General features: G+C 40.5%; 2 protein-coding genes across 2 annotated transcripts in view; one reads left to right on the top strand and one right to left on the bottom strand.

Moving 5' to 3' along the window:
- Nucleotides 1-357: 357 nt before the first annotated feature.
- Nucleotides 358-7,063, top strand: cct6a (chaperonin containing TCP1, subunit 6A (zeta 1)). Its single transcript, XM_026234146.1, has 14 exons — nucleotides 358-612; nucleotides 1,407-1,470; nucleotides 2,090-2,224; nucleotides 2,300-2,473; nucleotides 2,600-2,703; nucleotides 2,825-2,935; nucleotides 3,031-3,190; nucleotides 3,351-3,433; nucleotides 4,110-4,206; nucleotides 4,292-4,439; nucleotides 5,618-5,751; nucleotides 5,855-5,957; nucleotides 6,353-6,425; nucleotides 6,665-7,063. Exons 1-14 carry the CDS (start codon nucleotides 476-478, stop codon nucleotides 6,735-6,737), a joined length of 1,596 nt encoding a protein of 531 aa, XP_026089931.1. The 5' UTR covers nucleotides 358-475; the 3' UTR covers nucleotides 6,738-7,063.
- Nucleotides 7,064-8,572: 1,509 nt separating this feature from the next.
- Nucleotides 8,573-18,947, bottom strand: part of LOC113063808 (enteropeptidase-like) — a 30,796-nt gene continuing 20,421 nt past the window's right edge. Inside the window, exons 19-25 of the mRNA XM_026234141.1 lie at nucleotides 15,103-15,198; nucleotides 14,971-15,020; nucleotides 14,679-14,883; nucleotides 14,411-14,592; nucleotides 13,791-13,886; nucleotides 13,567-13,706; nucleotides 8,573-9,180 (exon numbers count right to left, since the gene is read on the bottom strand). Coding sequence (XP_026089926.1) covers nucleotides 9,001-9,180; nucleotides 13,567-13,706; nucleotides 13,791-13,886; nucleotides 14,411-14,592; nucleotides 14,679-14,883; nucleotides 14,971-15,020; nucleotides 15,103-15,198 — 949 coding nt within the window. The 3' untranslated portion in view covers nucleotides 8,573-9,000. The remainder of the gene's footprint in view (nucleotides 9,181-13,566; nucleotides 13,707-13,790; nucleotides 13,887-14,410; nucleotides 14,593-14,678; nucleotides 14,884-14,970; nucleotides 15,021-15,102; nucleotides 15,199-18,947) is intronic.

Genomic DNA, 18,947 nt, shown 5'->3' with positions numbered 1-18,947 from the left:
TATTTTCAGCATCATTCCTCCAGTCTCCAGTGTCACGTGATCTTCAGAAATCATGAAAATATGATGATTTACTGTTTAAGAAACATTTATCATTATTAATAATAATAATATTGAGTCTGATATAATAGTATGATATATTGACTGCCCTGATGTGAGATTACAATAGAACCACTAATAAGATTAATTAAATTGTCAAGCCAACATTTATATATAAAATACTAATAACTAATAACTATTTAATTTTAATATATATATAAACTATTTTGAAAAATAGTATATGTAAAAATAATATATAATATAATATACAATTATATATAACATTTTTTTTTTATCAAGGCGTGGCCACGGCATCTGAACGCGTCACGTGTTCGTGTTTGGGCGGTGCCGGGAGCGCGCAGACAGAGGAAGCTTCTGGAAGCGCGTGTGAGCTTCTCTTCCTTTTCTCCCGCGACGCTGTGCTCCGGTCCCCAGCAGAATGTCCGCAGTAAAAGCCCTTAACCCGAAAGCAGAGGTGGCCAGGGCTCAAGCGGCCCTGGCGGTGAACATCAGCGCCGCTCGAGGGCTCCAGGATGTGCTGAAGAGTAACCTGGGGCCGAAAGGCACGATGAAAATGTGAGTCTGTCTGCTAGCAGCTAATAGCGGCTTTGTTAGCACGTGTTTGTCAGTCGGTAACATTAGTTACTCCTGTGCTATCAGCTAACTGTTAACCGGTGCAGATCTGAACACAGCCGTCGCTGCTAATGTCAGATTACAGTGTTTAGCAACATGTTTATGAACGAAAGTTACATGAAAGTGTAGTTTTGAGACGAGTAACGTTTTGTAGTTAGCATCGGAGCTAACAACTGACTCATCATGGCAGTGAACCTCCGATGTCCTGGAGCTACAGATTTTAATTATGTTATGGATTAGGATTTTTGTTTATTATTATGTCGGTATCTCATCACATGTCTGGTTGCATCCATCCATTTAACCCAAAAAAGCATGAACCAAATACTTCCCAAATTCTGAATAAATTAATTCTAAAGTTTTTAAAATACAGTTAAGGTTTTTCAGCGCAAAAGAGGATTCGCAGATGATGTGAAATGGTCTTTGCAGACTGGAACAGAACAGTTAGCACATCTTCCTCTCATGGGCCTTCACCTCTCATCCGCTGCATCTCTAAACATGTTAGACATGAATGAATGATTGTTCTTTATTGAGTGTAGTTCTGGACTGATGCATTGATGTTACAGGTGTGCTTTTAAACCTGCCTCGGCAAACCAAAGTCAGGAATTGAGCATTTTATAAATGTTTTCTCTCTGACCTGAGCCGATGTGAAGTGAAAGCACACTTGCTGAAGGTGTGGTGTTTGTTGAGTCGTGTTCCTCTTATGCTCTTGCTAATGAAACCCCAAACTCCTTCCGCAGGCTTGTGTCCGGCGCAGGAGACATCAAGCTCACCAAAGATGGGAACGTTCTTCTGCATGAGATGGTAAGATCTGATGTGTTGATTTGTGAAACCTCATGTTGCAGATGCTTCTCCAGATATCAGACTGACCCAGAGTCAGTGTCTCGCGGGGTTTAGTCTCAGATGTTGATTCAGCATGCATTTGCTCAGTCGTGTTGAATCATCATCTGATTAGTTATTATACACCCCAATCACTAAATATATCATCTGCTGTTACAAACTATCATTCTGGGTTTAATTCGAGTTTCACCAAAAAGAAAATTGTCGTCATTTGCTCATACTCCTGTCTTTCCAAACCCATTGAACGTTAGTTACTCTTTGAAACACAAATTACAGTATTTTTTATGTAGTCAGAGTTTTCTGTAATTAAAATTTTAGATTTAAGAAGTTTTAGTTAAATGAATGCACATGAATTGAGATTTTCAGTGCCATTCTTCATTTTAGTGACAGCAAGGACTAATTATGATAATCTTTTTTTTGTTGTTGTTGTTGTTTTTTGGATCTTAAAGGGTTAGTTCACTCAAAAATGAAAATTAGCCCATAAGTTAATCACCCTGAAGTCAAAGAACGAAAAAATCTAACTCTGCGCTGCTGTCACTTTAAGACACAATGCACCTCCATTAATCTTTTAATTTGTTTTCAGCAAATCCAGCATCCCACTGCCTCGTTGATCGCCAAGGTGGCCACGGCCCAGGATGACATCACCGGAGACGGCACGACGTCCAATGTGCTGATCATCGGAGAGCTCCTCAAGCAGGCCGACCTCTACGTCTCCGAGGTTCTTCTCTTACTCAAACCCTACTTGAGTTAAAAGTTATGTCCAGCTTTTAAACAGTCTTGTTCCTGTCTGCAGGGTCTTCACCCCCGGGTGATCGCCGAGGGCTTCGAGGCTGCGAAGGAGAAGGCTCTGGAGGTGCTGGAGGAGGTGAAGGTGGTGAAGGAGATGGACAGAGAGACGCTCATCAATGTCGCCCGCACCTCCCTCAGAACCAAGGTCCACAGGGAGTTGGCCGATTTATTAACAGAGGTGAGAAACATCATCTAGAGTTCTGACAGGCAGAACAAATCATGCATAGAAACATAGTCCATCTCCAAAAGCTGTGCAGATCTTTCTTGATGTGCACATTGTGTTGAGATGCCTTGTGTTCCTCAGGCTGTGGTGGATGCTGTTCTGGCCATCAGGAAACCCAACGAGCCCATCGACCTCTACATGGTGGAGATCATGGAGATGAAGCACAAAACTGACAGCGATACACAGTAAGATCTTCTCTCGTTTGGGCTTCATTCATGTAAAAATGGGAAGTTGTTTCAAACCTGGCTGGCTTCCTTGTTTCCCAGCTGCAGTCATATGTTAATCTCATTGTGTGTTAATGCTCAGGCTGATCAGAGGACTGGTGCTGGATCATGGAGCCAGGCATCCTGACATGAAGAAGAGGGTGGAGGACGCTTTCATTCTCACTTGCAACGTTTCCTTGGAATACGAGAAAACGTAGGCTGTGCGAATGTCCACGCTTGTTTACAGTAGACCGCTGGGTGTTTCTGTGAATGATGAAATCTGTGATCGTACTCGTTGTGTTTTCACAGAGAAGTGAACTCTGGGTTCTTCTACAAGAGCGCAGGCGAGAGAGACAAGCTGGTGAAGGCCGAGAGGAAGTTCATCGAAGATCGTGTGATGAAAATAATCGAGCTGAAGAATAAAGTGTGCGGAGATACTAAGAAGGGCTTTGTGGTCATCAACCAGAAGGTAAATTATATTTATCTCTTTAGTTTATAGAATATTTTCTCTATTTAAGGCAAACATCACTGATAGTATTGATTAGCAGCAGACCAGAGGAGTCTCAGTCTTTAAGCTTGCACCGCTTGCTAGATCTCTCAGTTAATGCTGGTTATTTTCTTGTGTTCAGGGTATTGATCCATTCTCTCTGGACGCGATGGCTAAAGAGGGCATCGTTGCCCTGCGTCGAGCAAAGAGACGAAACATGGAGAGGTAAAAGACGAATGTCAGGGAGATGTGTGCTGAAACCACTTTTAAATCGAACTATTTGATTCTGTGGGGTTGCTTGTGTAGACGAAATGCTAGCTACGCTAATTAATTACAAATAAAGAGAAAACGGAAAAATTATATTCCTTTTACTATTGCACTTTCAAAAAACAAGCAAAACATTGCTATTTTTTTATGTTTGATTGAAGTAGCAATCTAAATCTTGGCAAGTTAGCGTTTAAATATTTCCACCTTTTATTACAAAATAAGTGTAAGAACAGAACACGATTCGAGAACCAGCATTTTTGATCATTTTCACAAAATGTGACGGCCCATGGAAAGTTGTGTTGTATGAGTATCTGAATGTGCAATATGTCAAAAAGATCGGAGCTTCTGCTTTTAAACAAACAAATAAAAAGTTTTAATCTAGCTTCATGCATTAAAAATCAAAACAAAAATCGCTTGTTTCTGCTGATTCACTGTTTTGATCTGTAGATTCAGGACTCCTTTTGGATAATTCGGTCAATGGCAGGAAAGAGTTAATGTATAAAGTCTGCCCAATTACAGAGTGATGGATATTATTCAATAAGAGCTTGCAGCATTTTTTCTTTTTTGTTTGTTTATTTGTAAATTAAAAGGACAAAATGGCTTGAAATGACTTGAAACCCTGTTTTCCCGTAAGGCTGACTCTGGCATGTGGTGGAGTGGCTATGAACTCTGTGGACGATCTCACGGCTGAGTGTTTGGGACACGCGGGGCTCGTCTACGAACACACACTGGTGAGGACTGGGCTTTTATTCTGGAGGGCACTGAACTCAAACTCTCTGAAATGTTTAGTGTATTTATCTGGCCTTGTTATAACAGGGAGAGGAGAAATTCACGTTCATTGAGAATTGTGGTAACCCTCGTTCCGTGACCCTGCTGGTGAAAGGACCCAACAAGCACACCCTGACTCAGATCAAAGACGCTGTGAGAGATGGCCTCAGAGCCGTCAAAAACGCCATCGAAGACGGTAGGGAGACCAGCATTACAACACAACAACAATAAAATGTTGGGTATAATAATGATGAGTGAAAAGAGGAGAATATACAGGCTCATTTTGAAGAATTCTAGTAATCCTATCAAAGGGGTCATGATATTAGAATAAGACTCCTTGGGGTTATGACATATGAGGTTTTTTTACCTTAGAAATATCCTGCATGTGAGTTTCACAGCTTGCACTTTCTCCCTCAGTATAAACTGGGTTCCAAGTATGGCTTGTTTGGAAATGGTGGGATTTGCAGCACCACGTTCACGCGCCACTAGCTAGCTCATTCTGTGCAGTCAGACGATTGATGAAAGTGTTATATAAATAAAGGTCACATGACTGTCTCTCCCAATACATCCAGCCAAAGTTAAGCACACCTATTATTGCACCATAGTGTCCTCCCACTGGCGTTCCTTAGGTTGACAGCTCTGCCCTTTGACCCTCAGTAGGTTGATGGGACCCCCCCCCAGTCTAGTCTAAGTGTTGCTTACGTTCAATAAAAAAAACACACATGGCAGTCAATTTAAAGTTTCATTTTTTGAACAGTTGTTTGAATCATTATTTAAAATAATCTTAGAGATTTTTGAATTGCCTAAATCATAAAAGCAGCTGGGTTGAAGCCTGCAGTGATGTTTTTCTTTTATGGAAGCCCTCCCCTCTGCATTTATATTTTTTCGAGAATGTTGCACTCCTGTTGCTGTTCATTATTCTGCACAAAACTTAATACCAATAAATAAGAAATATTGCTGACTTGTGCGTTTCCAACGCTCTCTTTACGTTCGTCCGTTATTTGACGTTGAAAAAGGAAACTTTTTTTTTTTTTTTTTTTTGACATGTAAAATCTATTTTACAATTGATTCAGTGAACACTTATATCTTAAAAATCGAAAATGATTTTTTTCACAAAAGTGACAGCCCTACCAATAATTACACTTGCAGTTTGTCAATATCATGACCCCTGTGACGGTGATAGCTTTGGTCTAGGCTAGTTTTAGCCTACATTTGTTCCCTTTCCCAGCATAGTTAATTGCAACCTAAGCATATACATTTAAAATGTCTATATAACTTTAAAACATTCATTCCCACTCTTTTAAAGAAAATATTTAATTCTTCATCAGAATTGCCACTGGGCTAATGTTGAGTATTCTTGTGGTGTTCTCACAGGTTCAGTAGTGCCAGGGGGTGGTGCGTTCGAGGTGGCTTTGGCAGATGCGCTGGTTAAACACAAGCCCAAAGTGAAGGGCCGAGCCCAGCTGGGTGTGCAGGCGTTTGCTGATGCCCTCCTAATCATCCCTAAGGTACTGGAAACAGAAGTCCCTTTTAAAAATACATCCTCAATGTGAATTGACAAGCTTCTTGTGTAAAGGTGCCTTTGAATGACTTAAGTTCTTCTTCTTTAAGGTTCTGGCTCAGAATTCAGGCTTCGACCCTCAAGAGACTCTAGTGAAGCTGCAGAGTGAGCTCAAAGAGACTGGAGAACTGGTGGGAGTGGATCTGAGCACAGGCACGTGGAGAGACGGCTCACATCATAGTGATGATTTGAGTGTTTAAAGATGAACAATAATATAAAAATCTAATTAAAGACATTATTCACTAAATTATCAAGGATATTCACAGTAGCAGTAAAATTTAAGTCTTAAGTCTCTGGGGTATATTTGTGTCCATAGCCATTAATACATTGTATGGGTCAAAATTATAAATTTTTCTTTCATGGCAAATATCAATGTGCATTGCTAAGAATTTGCTTGGACAACAACTGATGATTTTCTCAATATTTAGGTTTTTTGGCACCCTCAGATTTTTGTGAATGATTGCTCCTGTGAGTCAGTTTGACATGCTGGTACCCCTGTGTGTGTTCCTCCGGCTGTAACACATCAGTGTGCTGTGTTCTGTGTGCAGGTGAACCTATGATCGCAGGAGAGGTCGGTGTGTGGGATAACTACAGTGTGAAAAAGCAGCTGCTTCACTCCTGGTGAGTCAAACACCACTGTTCCAGGAGTTCACATGACTGACCAACACATCACAAATTGTTACAAAATTGAAATAGTTAAACTAATTGGCTGTTTCGAGCAAATCATTTGAACAAATGATTCGGTGAATCACTCATTAAGGTTTTGCAGCTACTTACTGGCGGTTTCAGTGTCAATTTTTAGTGCCACCCTTTCCATATGTTAGTCTGTTATCTCATCTGTCTCTCTCTCGTCTGCGCAGCACTGTCATCGCCAGTAACATCCTCCTTGTGGATGAGATCATGAGAGCCGGCATGTCTTCTCTTAAAGGCTAAATCTGCTCCTCCATCAAGAAACGGCTAGTTCAGAGAGGAGAACGAAGTCATCCTGTCTGGACTCAAGACTACAATCCCATACTGTTGTCATTGTATTTATGAGCTAGGAAATGTTTCTCCCCTGCAGTCAGTAGGTTTATGTTAGAGGTTGTGTTACAGATGCACTGAATTGCAATACACACTTTTCTTTACACCCATTAATCAGTTTGCTTTTTTTGTGTCTGAATGTTTTAGCATGTTTGAGTCAAATCAACAATATACCCGTTTGAGTGCATAATTCACCTTCTCGATTCATGCACTGTCAATAAAAATCTGGTCTGAGTACAGATTTTAAGATCAGTTTACATGAATCCTGCATTTAGGAAAAGGATGGTGTGTAAATGGTCTTATTTTGATTTAGCACTTCACAGAAGCTGCATAAATACATGTGTTTCCTCGAAGACGAAATAAGGACAATTTAATTAAATCCAATTCAGAAAGTTTATACCCTCCAGCTCTAAATGCATCATGTTGCATTCTGGAGCATCCGAGTCCCTTAGTTATCCTCGGAGTAGTAAAGATGGACATTTTTATTTATGTATTTTTTTTATTCAGATAGTACAAAAGAATTCAAACACATCTACAATTAATTATTTGTAGATGTATTTGCACTTCATTCAAACATTTGCAGTTGCTTGTAAAATCATTATACAAATAAAACACAAGCGTGTATTGAATGTTGTTTATTTGGATCCCCATTAGCCACTACCCAGGAAGTGGCTATTCTTCCTGTGGTCTGACAAGTAAAACAAAATTACATTACATTAATACATAACAATAAAAAACGATCCAATAAAAAATAAAAATCCAAAAATCATTAAAAAAAAAATCATCAATTTACTGAGTACTGTACCATTAAATTTTTCTTTAACAATTTTTTTTTAACGTAATATCCGATGATAATTAATTCCATATTTTCATTCCTCTGTACATTACAGTCCATTGCTTTAACATTTGTTTTTGAAACGAGAAGCAAAAAATATCCTTTTAATGCATGCCTGGTGTTAAATTTATGACATGCATTACAATACAAACTATAAACCACTTTAATTGTGGTTTTAAGTTTAGAATTAAAACCAAACACCGTACTTTTAGTTTTTGCCAAATTTAGAACCATCTCATTATTCTGTACCCACTTTACCACTGATTGTAATTCCTCATCTAAATCCACTGATAATTTATCATTCGATGTCGCTGGTAGATATAATGTTGTATCATCTGCATACAGAACTGCCTTTGCACACTTTAAAACCAAAGCAAGGTCATTGGTAAAAGTAGAAAATAACTGGTCCTAGACCGCTTCCTTGAGGAACACCACAGTGCAACTCTTTCACTTCCGAATAACTTCCATTATAAAATACACACTGCCTCCTATTAGTCAGATAACTTTTAAACCAATGCACAGTTTGATATTTCCAACAATAATTTATGATCCAGTTCAACAAATGCGGCGCTAAAATCCAACAGTACTGTTCCTATTAAATTATCATCAATCTATACTAAACAATCATCTGTTATGTGTGTCAATTGAGAAATGCACCGCTTCATCTATATTTTTTCATTTATTTGTCAAAGGTGTGTATTTTTTAATTTAACATAACAGATCTAAAACGTTACAAGAAATTAAGTCTTTATGATGTACCGTAAAAAATACTGTTGCAAAATTAGCATTTCAGATTTATTTACAATATTACATTTGATGTTTTAATTTAAGTTTAATTTTGTATTTTGAGAGAATTTAATGGTACTAATGAATATTTATGCAATAATTATGATATTTCCCATTGGGGAATTGTTTTTTATATTTTTCAATATTTTTCAATTATGGCAGTATTTCATGTTAAAACAGAGGCAATTCCTTTAAAATCCAGTTTTAGAATGCAGATTAGATCCATCTGGTGGGAGTGACAAAATAAAAACTCCTGTAGTTCCATGGTTTAGCCACTAGATTCCTGTAGAGCTCTATATAAAAGACTTATAAATGCTCTAGTTGTTTTTAAACATAAACATTTATATTTATTAAGTTGTGGATTTGGATTTATATTAAGACAATCTCAAAGACAATTTCTTGGAATATTTAGCTTCATGTAGCTTTTTCAAACCAAGTCCATGGGTATCTTTAGTGTTCACATAGTGACTGCCATAAAACTCATCAAGACTTTTTTTTCGGTCTGAAATGACCGAACAACAGCCGCGGGATACGTTGTGTCTGCATGGGAAATGATTAGAGCCCTCTCCAGTTTGAATAGAGGCGTCGTTTCTCTGCCGTCCACTGAACAAACTGACTGACACGAGCGTATGCTCCGGGCCGCTGCGGTCGAGCACATCCGATACCAAACGATGTGACTCCTACAAGAACCCAGCCGCCGGCCTCTTCACACATCAGAGGACCCCCAGAGTCCCCCTGCCAAGAGCACACACATAAATACAAGAATTTTACAAATTCACATAAAAACATCCACTTTTAATAGCTCACAATGAAAATGTTTACTTTAAAGAAGTATCCTTTGCTCATCAAGCTAAATTTATTTGATCAAAAATACAGAAAAAAAATGTAATATTGTGAAATATTATTACTATTTAAAATAATGGTTTTCTGTTTTAAAATCTGATAATGATAGTAACCGGAGACATTCCCTCTCGAGAACAGTCTCTGGACAAATAGCGTTAATGCTTTGGGAACTGTGTAGAACAACGCAGTGGAAACAGCAAAGTAAAAAGGCTAATCCCGAATAGGGATTCAATACTTAGAATCCATGTCTGAAGACAGGTCTCTTATTGAGAGAGAGATGCAGCACCGTTGCCATACAAAGATAAGACATTACAATCCTGTGAACACATACAAGCATGTAGTAAAACGGAAAAGCGGAAATGCCGGGCACAATATAACACACATAGAGAATGGCCGCATTGATGTGCCACAGTCTGAACCTGACGATGGTCCCACTCGCGATCTCCTGACAGGAACTAGTTGAAACTGGTTGCAGGTAGAACCACGGCTCGTACTCACCGATAGGACCTGTGAGGTTAATGACTGCACCTCCAAATTGGAGAATCTGGCAAAGGTATTCTGCAAAGACCATCCAACCGCCATATGTAAATATCTTTGATAGAAACTCCTTTAGTCCACGCCCACGAGGAGGCGACAGCCCTCGTCGAATGGGCTCTGACATCAATAGGACAGTTTAGAGACAGGCTGCCCTTTGCCGCTGCCTCCGAAGCATACAAACAGCTGCTCCGATTGCCGAAACTGAGCTGTGCGGATGATATAGAATCGTAAAGCCCTCACTAAACACACAACCTGACTCAGGGCTACATCCAATTAAGTGTCGGACTCTGGAGTGAAAGCAGAAAGAGCCACCACTTGCACTCTGAACAGTGTCGAGAGTGATTTAGGAACGTGGCCAAATTTTGGCTTGAGCATGACGTTACAATCAACTGGTCCAAACTGCATGCAGTCCACATCCACAGAGAGCGAAGCAAGGGCAACGAAGCAAGGGCAAGGAGCAGCATGGCTTTAAGCAAGAGCTCCTTCAAGCCAAAAGACTTAAGTGGCTCGAATAGTGGGAGGGCTAGTGCTCCCAGAACCAGATCCCAGGATGGCATTGTAGGGGGGAAGGAGGGTTTTAGTCTTCTTGCGCCTCTCAAAAATCTGATCAATAGATAGTGTTTCCCAATTGAGCACCCGTCAATATCAGCGTGAAAGGCTGAGATAGCAGCAACGTAAACCTTAAGCATGGAGGGCATATTGTCACCGTCCATTCATTGTTGCACAAAATCCAGAATGTCAGATTCAGGGCAGTTTCCCTGGTCCTGACCATTGGATTCACACCATCTCTCAAACACTGTCCATTTACAAGTGTACAGGCATCTTGAATAAAGGGCTCGCGCCTCCGCAATCGTGTCCATCACGCATTGAGACAACGAACCCGGGTTTACTGGTTCCCGCACACCAACCACACCTGAAGTTTCCATTATTTTGGGTTGGGGTGCTATATCAAGCTCTCCACCTAAGACAGGAGATTTCATCTTAGCGGGATTGGCCACGGGGGAACCACTAGTATTTCCAGAAGATCAAGAAACCATGGCCTGTTTGGCCAGTACGTAGTGACTAAAAACACTGACGTCTTGACAAGTCGGGGTTCTGCCATGGTTTCAGCGCGCTGAATTTAATGGGTCTCAAATGTAATATTGGACAGAGACCACCATATTTCTTCGGAACGACAAAGTAATGGATGTAAAACCCGCTCTCTCTCTCTCTCTCGCTAGGTGGGACCACTTCTATTGTTTGTTTTGTGAGGAGATTGAACTAGGGTGGTCTGCGCCGAAACTAAAGCTCACAAAAAGACACAGGGCGGTAGGGTTGTGCCGATTTCTCTGTCGATAATCAAGACGATATTAGGCTTATTCCCCTATGAATGTATTAGATTATAATAATAATAATAACTATTTTTATTTTTATTAGGCCAATTATAATTCGACTATGAAACTGCCCAGCTATTTCACTTCAGCACCATATTTCACACACACACACACACAACGTGTGCGAGAGCACGCAATAGAGGATTAGAGATTTTAGTCGCTGAAGTTGTCCTCTTCGACTTGGATTTAATGGCTGCTACACGGCAACACACTCTTTTCATACATTTTATATAGATTAACTCTTTCTTGGCTTACAAATAAAGACAAAATAATAACAAGGCGGCAGAGCGAACTTATCCATAATGGTTCTCACGTAGTCCTTCTCTTAAAGATTGATCACTTAATTTATAACACTCACTATATGGTGATGACGTAGAAGGACTACATGAGAACCACTATGGATGATATGTTTGCTCTGCCGCACTATAATGTGATGCATGCAAAATACATAATTTTGGCCGTTACAAAGTCTCCTTCCACAAACAGACGTACATCGTCTGTAGATATAAGGTACTGCATTGCACTTTAACAAGTAATCTGAATGACCTATATATGTCCAGTATTTTAAACGAGCCCTCACAAACTGAGTTTAATGCCACAGTTATGTTATAATACATCTCATTCTTGTTTCTGTGGTGGTGCATCTGTTTGAGCAACAAGCACGTGGGTGTGTGCGAGATGTCGAGAGCTTGCCGCGGCTGCAGGGGTCCAACACCTGACACCAGGCATGAGTATTGCCAGATACAGGTCCTTCTCAAAAAATTAGCATATTGTGATAAAGTTCATTATTTTCCATAATGTAATGATAAAAATTTAACTTTCATATATTTTAGATTCATTGCACACCAACTGAAATATTTCAGGTCTTTTATTGTTTTAATACTGATAATTTTGGCATACAGCTCATGAAAACCTAAAATTCCTATCTCAAAAAATTAGCATATCATGAAAAGGTTCTCTAAACAAGCTATTAACCTAATCATCTGAATCAACTAATTAACTCTAAACACCTGCAAAAGATTCCTGAGGCTTTTAAAAACTCCCAGCCTGGTTCATTACTCAAAACAGCAATCATGGGTAAGACGGCCGACCTGACTGCTGACCAGAAGGCCATCATTGACACCCTCAAGCAAGAAGGTAAGACACAGAAAGACATTTCTGAACGAATAGGCTGTTCCCAGAGTGCTGTATCAATGCACCTCAGTGGGAAGTCTGTGGGAAGGAAAAAGTGTGGCAAAAAAACGCTGCACAACGAGAAGAGGTGACCGGACCCTGAGGAAGATTATGGAGAAGGACCCATTCCAGACCTTGGGGGACCTGCGGAAGCAGTGGACTGAGTCTGGAGTAGAAACATCCAGAGCCACCGTGCAGAGGCGTGTGCAGGAAATGTGCTACAGGTGCCACATTCCCCAGGTCAAGCCACTTCTGAACCAGAAACAGCGGCAGAAGTGTCTGACCTGGGCTACAGGGAAGCAGCACTGGACTTTTGGACAAATTTTGCATGTCATTCGGAAATCAAGGTGCCAGAGTCTGGAGGAAGACTAGGGAGAAGGAAATGCCAAAATGCCTGAAGTCCAGTGTCAAGTACCCACAATCAGTGATGGTCTGGGGTGCCATGTCAGCTGCTGGTGTTGGTCCACTGTGTTTTATCAAGGACAGGGTCAATGCAGCTAGTTATCAGGAGATTTTGGAGCACTTTATGCTTCCATCTGCTGAAAAGCTTTATGGAGATGAAGATTTCGTTTTTCAGCATGACCTGGCACCTGCTCACAGTGCCAAAACCACTGGTAAATCGTTTACTGACCATGGTATTACTGTGCTCTCCTGACCTGAACCCCATAGAGAATCTGTGGGATATTGTGAAGAGAAAGTTGAGAGACGCAAGAAAGAGAAGATTCTGAGTTTATGCAGCCAATATCCTGCATCATATTGTGGCGGGGCCCTGCCCCAATTCCCCGTTTTGGCTGGCATTGGCCAGTGATTGTTGCAACTTCACTGGCATTGTGCAATAAGATTTCAGGCAGTTTAGGAAGGAAAGGAGTCCCCAAGTAGTTAATGCCATGTCGAGAGACTGTTCTCTCGAGGGAACCAGTCTTAAGTGTTAGGTTTTTTTTAAATTGAGATTTATAAATCATATAAAAGCTAGCAAACACATTACTAATCAAAAATTAAGTTTTGATATATTTACGGTAGGAAGTTGACAAAATATCTTCATGGAACATGATCTTTACTTAATATCTAATACCTAAAAAATCAATAAATTTGACCCATACAATGTATTTTTGGTTATTGCTAAAAAAATATATCCCAGCCACTTAAGACTGGTTTTGTGCTCCAGGGACACACATATATAGTGTAGAGAACACACCTGGCAGGTGTCCACTCCTCCGTCAGCGTAGCCAGCACAAAGCATCCGCTCGCTGAAGCTGTACTCCGGCAGCCATTCCTGACACTGTTTGTTGTTTAAAATCGGCACAACAGCTTCCTGTAACACATCAGCTACGGGACCTGGAGATCAACAACACACCTCTTATAAACCTCAGTTTGTTTCAGAAAAACTTTAAAGTAAATGCACAGAGGTCTATATCTGACCATCTTCAGCCAGAAATCCCCAGCCAGCAATAAAACACTTCCTTCCTTCTTCAACCGGAGCGCCAGGATCTGGGAGGCAGATGGGCTGAATGTAATCTAGAAGAAAAAATTATCTTGTTACTGATTGTGAGATCATTCCTTACGAATCAAACGAGAATATGTACAAAATCGGTGCATTTAAAACTCCTAAAGATCGAATCCACAAAGAAATGTTCAGGTCATATTTCACTCAGAATCTAAAGGGGAATGTCATGAAAATCAAGTCACAACTTCATAAAGGGGGGCCAAAAATGGGCTTGATTTTCTTTATGCAATTAATTACTACTAATACACAAATATTAAAGTATACTTCTTACACTAAGAACTGTCATATGCAAATCATGGATGAAAAAGCATCATTACATTAATTTTACCACCAGTTGTTTTCTGTGTGAATCTCTGTTAAACTGTCATTTATTTCTGTGATGCGCAGCTGCATTTTCAGCATAATTACTCCACTCTTCAGTGTTAAAGATTCCATGATGTTCAAAAGAATGGCATTTAATTTAAATAGAAACCTTGAACATGCACCATCGTAAAATGCAAGATTTGTATAAACAAAAGAAGTTTTGCATGCATACCCGTAAAGTTGGCAGGTGTCTGTAAATGCATCAGAGCAAAGTCCGACTCCTTGGTTCTCCTGTTATAGTGTTTATGCATGATCACCTGATCTATTGCGTGGACCTGTTTGTTCAAGTCATCCGAGCCAAACTGAGAATGAAGACCCAACACCGCTGCCCAATTTGACAGGTGCACGTTCTTTCTACAAGATCAACATTCTTTCTTTAGTTTCTCAGACTCACTGCATGCTCCTCTTTTTAAACTGACTACATCAAACTCAGTGCTTACCCATACACACAGTGTGCGGCTGTAATCAGCCATTCCCTGTCAATCAATGTGGCTCCGCACACGTAACCGCCCAACCAGCGCAGAGATACAATCCATGGCCACGCCCCTTTCTGAGCATCCTGCCCGCCCACGATTCTGCCCTCTTGCTTTCCTCCTGTCTCCACCTCAGTCTCTCTTTTTAAGGGCACTTTACGGGCGCCACATGCTGAAACAGTGTAAACGACAAGACAGGTTGGGTTTCTCCTGATTTAATGGTGAGTTTGTGAAGTCGAGCTGCAGCTTTCAAACTTACGCTGATTGTTACAGTGCAGAGATACAATCTTCTCGCTGAGGCACGTGTCACTTTGAAAAGACACAACAGAATCAATTATGAGATTTTATAGGCTAATAAGAAATAAAAAGTAATGGTTATTTCAGTGATTACCTGGGTTTCAGATCCAGTGAGCCATTGGAATTCACACTCACAGTTGTAAAAGGAGCATCTGCATCCACAGCGCTGGAGAACCAAGCATCTCCTGACCTGCAGACAATAACATTCTGTGGATGCTTTGAAGTCTAGATTGAGATCGCATCTTTTTACTATAGCTTTTATCAATTTAAATAGATTAGGGTGATCAAGATTTATTTTAATTTTTTGTGACTGTATGATGCTGGAAAACACTTTGGTCAGCGCCTTTTGTTTTAAATGTGCTATAGAAATCAATTTTGTATTGTATTTAAGTTAACTAAAAATAACTTTTTTAGGCTATTTTTATCTCACAATTCTGACTCCTTTTCTATTCCCTTTTTCCCCTCATAATTGCGACTTTATTTCTCAGAATTGTGAGTTTATATTACAATTGTGAGATAAACGCTTCTGAACTTCTGTCATCTGATTGATATTTACAGTATACTTTTTTAGCAAGTAAAATGATTGTAGTTTAATTGTTAAAATCAAGCTTGTGTGCCACAAGTCTTTTCTGTGAAAGCTTTACTGATTTTTGTAAATTAAATGTTAGAAATAATTTCACATTGTTAGTAATATTTTCTGATGAACACTTACTAGACTAAAGCCTCTTATATTTAGACATTGGATTTCATTGCATTATATATTTTCCCCCACTAAAAATACTACAGAGCTTTGATCATAAAACTAAACACTTGCACTTACATTTAGTCATTTAGCAGATACTTTTATCCAAAGCGACTTACAAATGAGGACAATGGAAGCAATCAAAAACAACAAAAGAACAATGATATTTAGGTGCTATAACAAGTCTCAGTTAGCATAACACAGTACACGTAGAAAGGGCTTTTAAATACTATAATAAATAAAAATAAAACAGATAGAATAGAAAAATATTTGTGCAAGCTAGTGTTAGAGGTCTTTTTTTTAAGTGTTAAGAGTTTTTTTTTTCTTTTTATTTTTTCTTTTGTTAATTGTATAATAAATGAAAAGAAAACAGATTTAATACAAAAATATTATAAAGACGGAAGAGATGTGATTTAAGCCGATTCTTGAAGATGGCTAAGGACTCAGCTGCTCAGATTGAGTTGGGGAGGTCATTCCACCAGGAGGAACATTTAATTTAAAAGACCGTAAAAGTGACTTTGTGCTTCTTTGGGATGAACAATCAAGCGACGTTCACTTGCAGAACGCAAGCTTCTAGAGGGCACATAAGTCTGAAGTAACAAATTTAGGTAAATGGGTGCAGAGCTAGTGGTAGTTTTGTAGGCAAACATCAATGCCTTGAATTTTAATGCGAGCAGCTATTGGAAGCCAGTGACAATTGATAAACAGAAGTATGACGTATATTCTTTTCAGCTCATTAAAGATTAATCTTGCTGCCGCGTTACGATTAATTGTAAAGGTTTGATAGAATTGGCTGGAAGACCTGCCAAGAGAGCATTGCAATAGTCCAGCATGGACAGAACAAGAGCTTGAACAAGGAGTAGTGCAGCATGTTCGGAAAGAAAAGGCTTGATCTTATTGATGTTGAATAAAGCAAATCTGCAGGATCGGACAGTTTTAGCTGTGTGGGCTGAGAAAGTCAGCTGATCATCAATTATAACTCCAAGGCTTCTAGCTGTTTTTGAAGGAATTATGGTTAATGTGCCTAACTTGATGGTGAAATTGTAAAGAAACGATGGGTTTGCTGGAACCACAAGCAGCTCTGTCTTGGCAAGGTTGAGTTGAAGGTGATGGTCCTTCATCCAGCAAGAAATGTCAGTTAGACAAGCTGAGATGCGAATAGCTATCGTCGGATCATCAGGATGGAATGAGAGGTAGAGTTGAGTGTCATCAACATAGCGGTGGTATGAAAAGCCATTTTTCTGAATGACAGAACCTAATGATGCCATGTAGACAGAGAAGAGAAGTGGTCCAAGAACTGAGCCCTGAGGCACCCCAGTAGTTAGATGTTGAGACTTGGACACCTCACCTCTCCAAGATACTTTGAAGGACCTATCTGGAGTGTGGTTCCTGAGATGCCCTTTGCCAGTAGGGTTGATAGGAGGATTTGGTGATTAACCGTGTCAAAAGCAGCGGACAGATCAAGCAGAATAAGTACTGAAGATTTGGATTCTGCTCTTGCCAGTCTTAGAGCTTCAACTTCCCTCAGACGGGATGACCTCAGGCAGTACGGGTCGGCAGCAACACATCCAGCACCATCACACTGAACACTGGGGCCCCCCAAGGATGTGTGCTGAGCCCCCTCCTCTTCACTCTACTGACCCATGACTGCACACCGTCACACAGCTCCAACCTCTTCATTAAGTTTGCAGATGACACGACAGTGGTGGGTCTCATTATCAACAAAGATGAGACAAACTACAGGAGTGAGGTGAGCCGCCTGGCTGGGTGGAAGGAGATTGTTGTAGACTTCAGGAGAGCACACACTCAGCACGTTCCTCTGACCATCAACGGTGCGACTGTGGAGAGAGTGAGCAGCACCAAGTTCCTGGGTGTGCACATCACAGAGGACCTCTCCTGGACTGAAAACACCGCAGCACTGGCCAAGAAATCACAACAGCGTCTCTACTTCCTCCGCAAACTGAGAAGAGCCAGAGCCCCACCCCCCATCATTTACACCTTCTACAGAGGCACCATCGAGAGCATCCTGTCGAGCTGCATCACTGTGTGGTATGGCGCCTGCAACGCGTCCTGCCGAAAGACTCTACAACGCATAGTGAGAGCAGCTGAGAAGATCATTGGTGTCTCTCTACCCTCCCTCCAGGACATTTATGGAACACGTCTCACCCGCAAAGCCCTCTGCATCACAGGTGATCCCACCCACCCATCACACAGCTTCTTCAGCCTGCTGCCATCAGGGAGGAGACTGCGGAGTCTCCAGGCCAGGACCAGCAGACTGAAGGACAGCTTCATCCACCAGGCTGTCAGGAAGCTGAACTCCCTCCCGAACCTGCCCCCCCTCCCCTCTTCTTCCCCAGGCACCACTGAACTATGAACCCCCCCCCCCCACTAATTATATGATGACATGCACGAGTCACTTGTGCAGCATTGGTCTGCTCACTCACCTCTCACTACCTCATTCGGCATGGAACTACCTCATCAGTCAGTTAAATAACTGCTCTTGGTCACTTGTCACTTGTCACTTTAATCAGACTTAAGATATTTTTAATAAGTGATTTTTTTGCACTAAAAAATCTTTTAACTGCACTGTTGTTCACTTCATTGATTTGCACTATATCTGTCATTTACCTTGCGCTGCTTTATTTAACTTTATTTTTAACTTTTACTTTTATTATATGTCTTTTTTTATAATTCCCTTATTGTATAATTGTATCTACATTTTATATTTGATCTTGTTATTTTTTTAGGCTTTAATGTTAATGTTATCTGTATGCACCGGGGTCTGAGAGTAACGCAATTTCGATTCTCTGTATGAAATTGACAATAAAGCAGACTTGAACTTGAACTTGAACTGAGAGCAAGGCAGTCTCAGTTGAATGTCCACTTCTGAAACCAGATTGGTTCCTGTCAACGAGATTGTTCTGTGTGAGAAATGCAGAGACTTGGTTGAACACAGCTCGTTCAGGTGTTTTTGCAATGAAAGGAAGAGGGGAAACTGGTCTGTAGTTCTCTAATTGAGATGGGTTGAGGGTGGGTTTCTTAAGTAATGGAGTTATACGTGCCTGTCTAAATGCTGAGGGAAAATACCAGTGTGGAGGGATGTGTTGATTATGTGAATGAGTGCAGGTACAACTGCAGGAGAAATGGCTTGAAGGAGATGAGATGGAATAGGATCAAGCAGACAAGTAGTATGATGA

The sequence above is a fragment of the Carassius auratus genome, chromosome 46 (genome assembly GCF_003368295.1).
Source record: "Carassius auratus strain Wakin chromosome 46, ASM336829v1, whole genome shotgun sequence".
Taxonomy (NCBI): domain Eukaryota; kingdom Metazoa; phylum Chordata; class Actinopteri; order Cypriniformes; family Cyprinidae; genus Carassius; species Carassius auratus.
This window is presented reverse-complemented; position numbering and strand designations above follow the sequence as displayed.

What these genes read in the sequence shown, in the direction of transcription:
- cct6a (XM_026234146.1), top strand. Translation starts at nt 476, where the DNA reads ATGTCCGCAGTAAAAGCCCTTAACCCGAAAGCAGAGGTGGCCAGGGCT. An exon ending in AAAACTGACAGCGATACACA is followed by an intron (nt 2,704 to 2,824) that starts GTAAGATCTTCT and finishes GTTAATGCTCAG; the next exon opens with GCTGATCAGAGGACTGGTGC. An exon ending in CAAAAACGCCATCGAAGACG is followed by an intron (nt 4,440 to 5,617) that starts GTAGGGAGACCA and finishes GTGTTCTCACAG; the next exon opens with GTTCAGTAGTGCCAGGGGGT.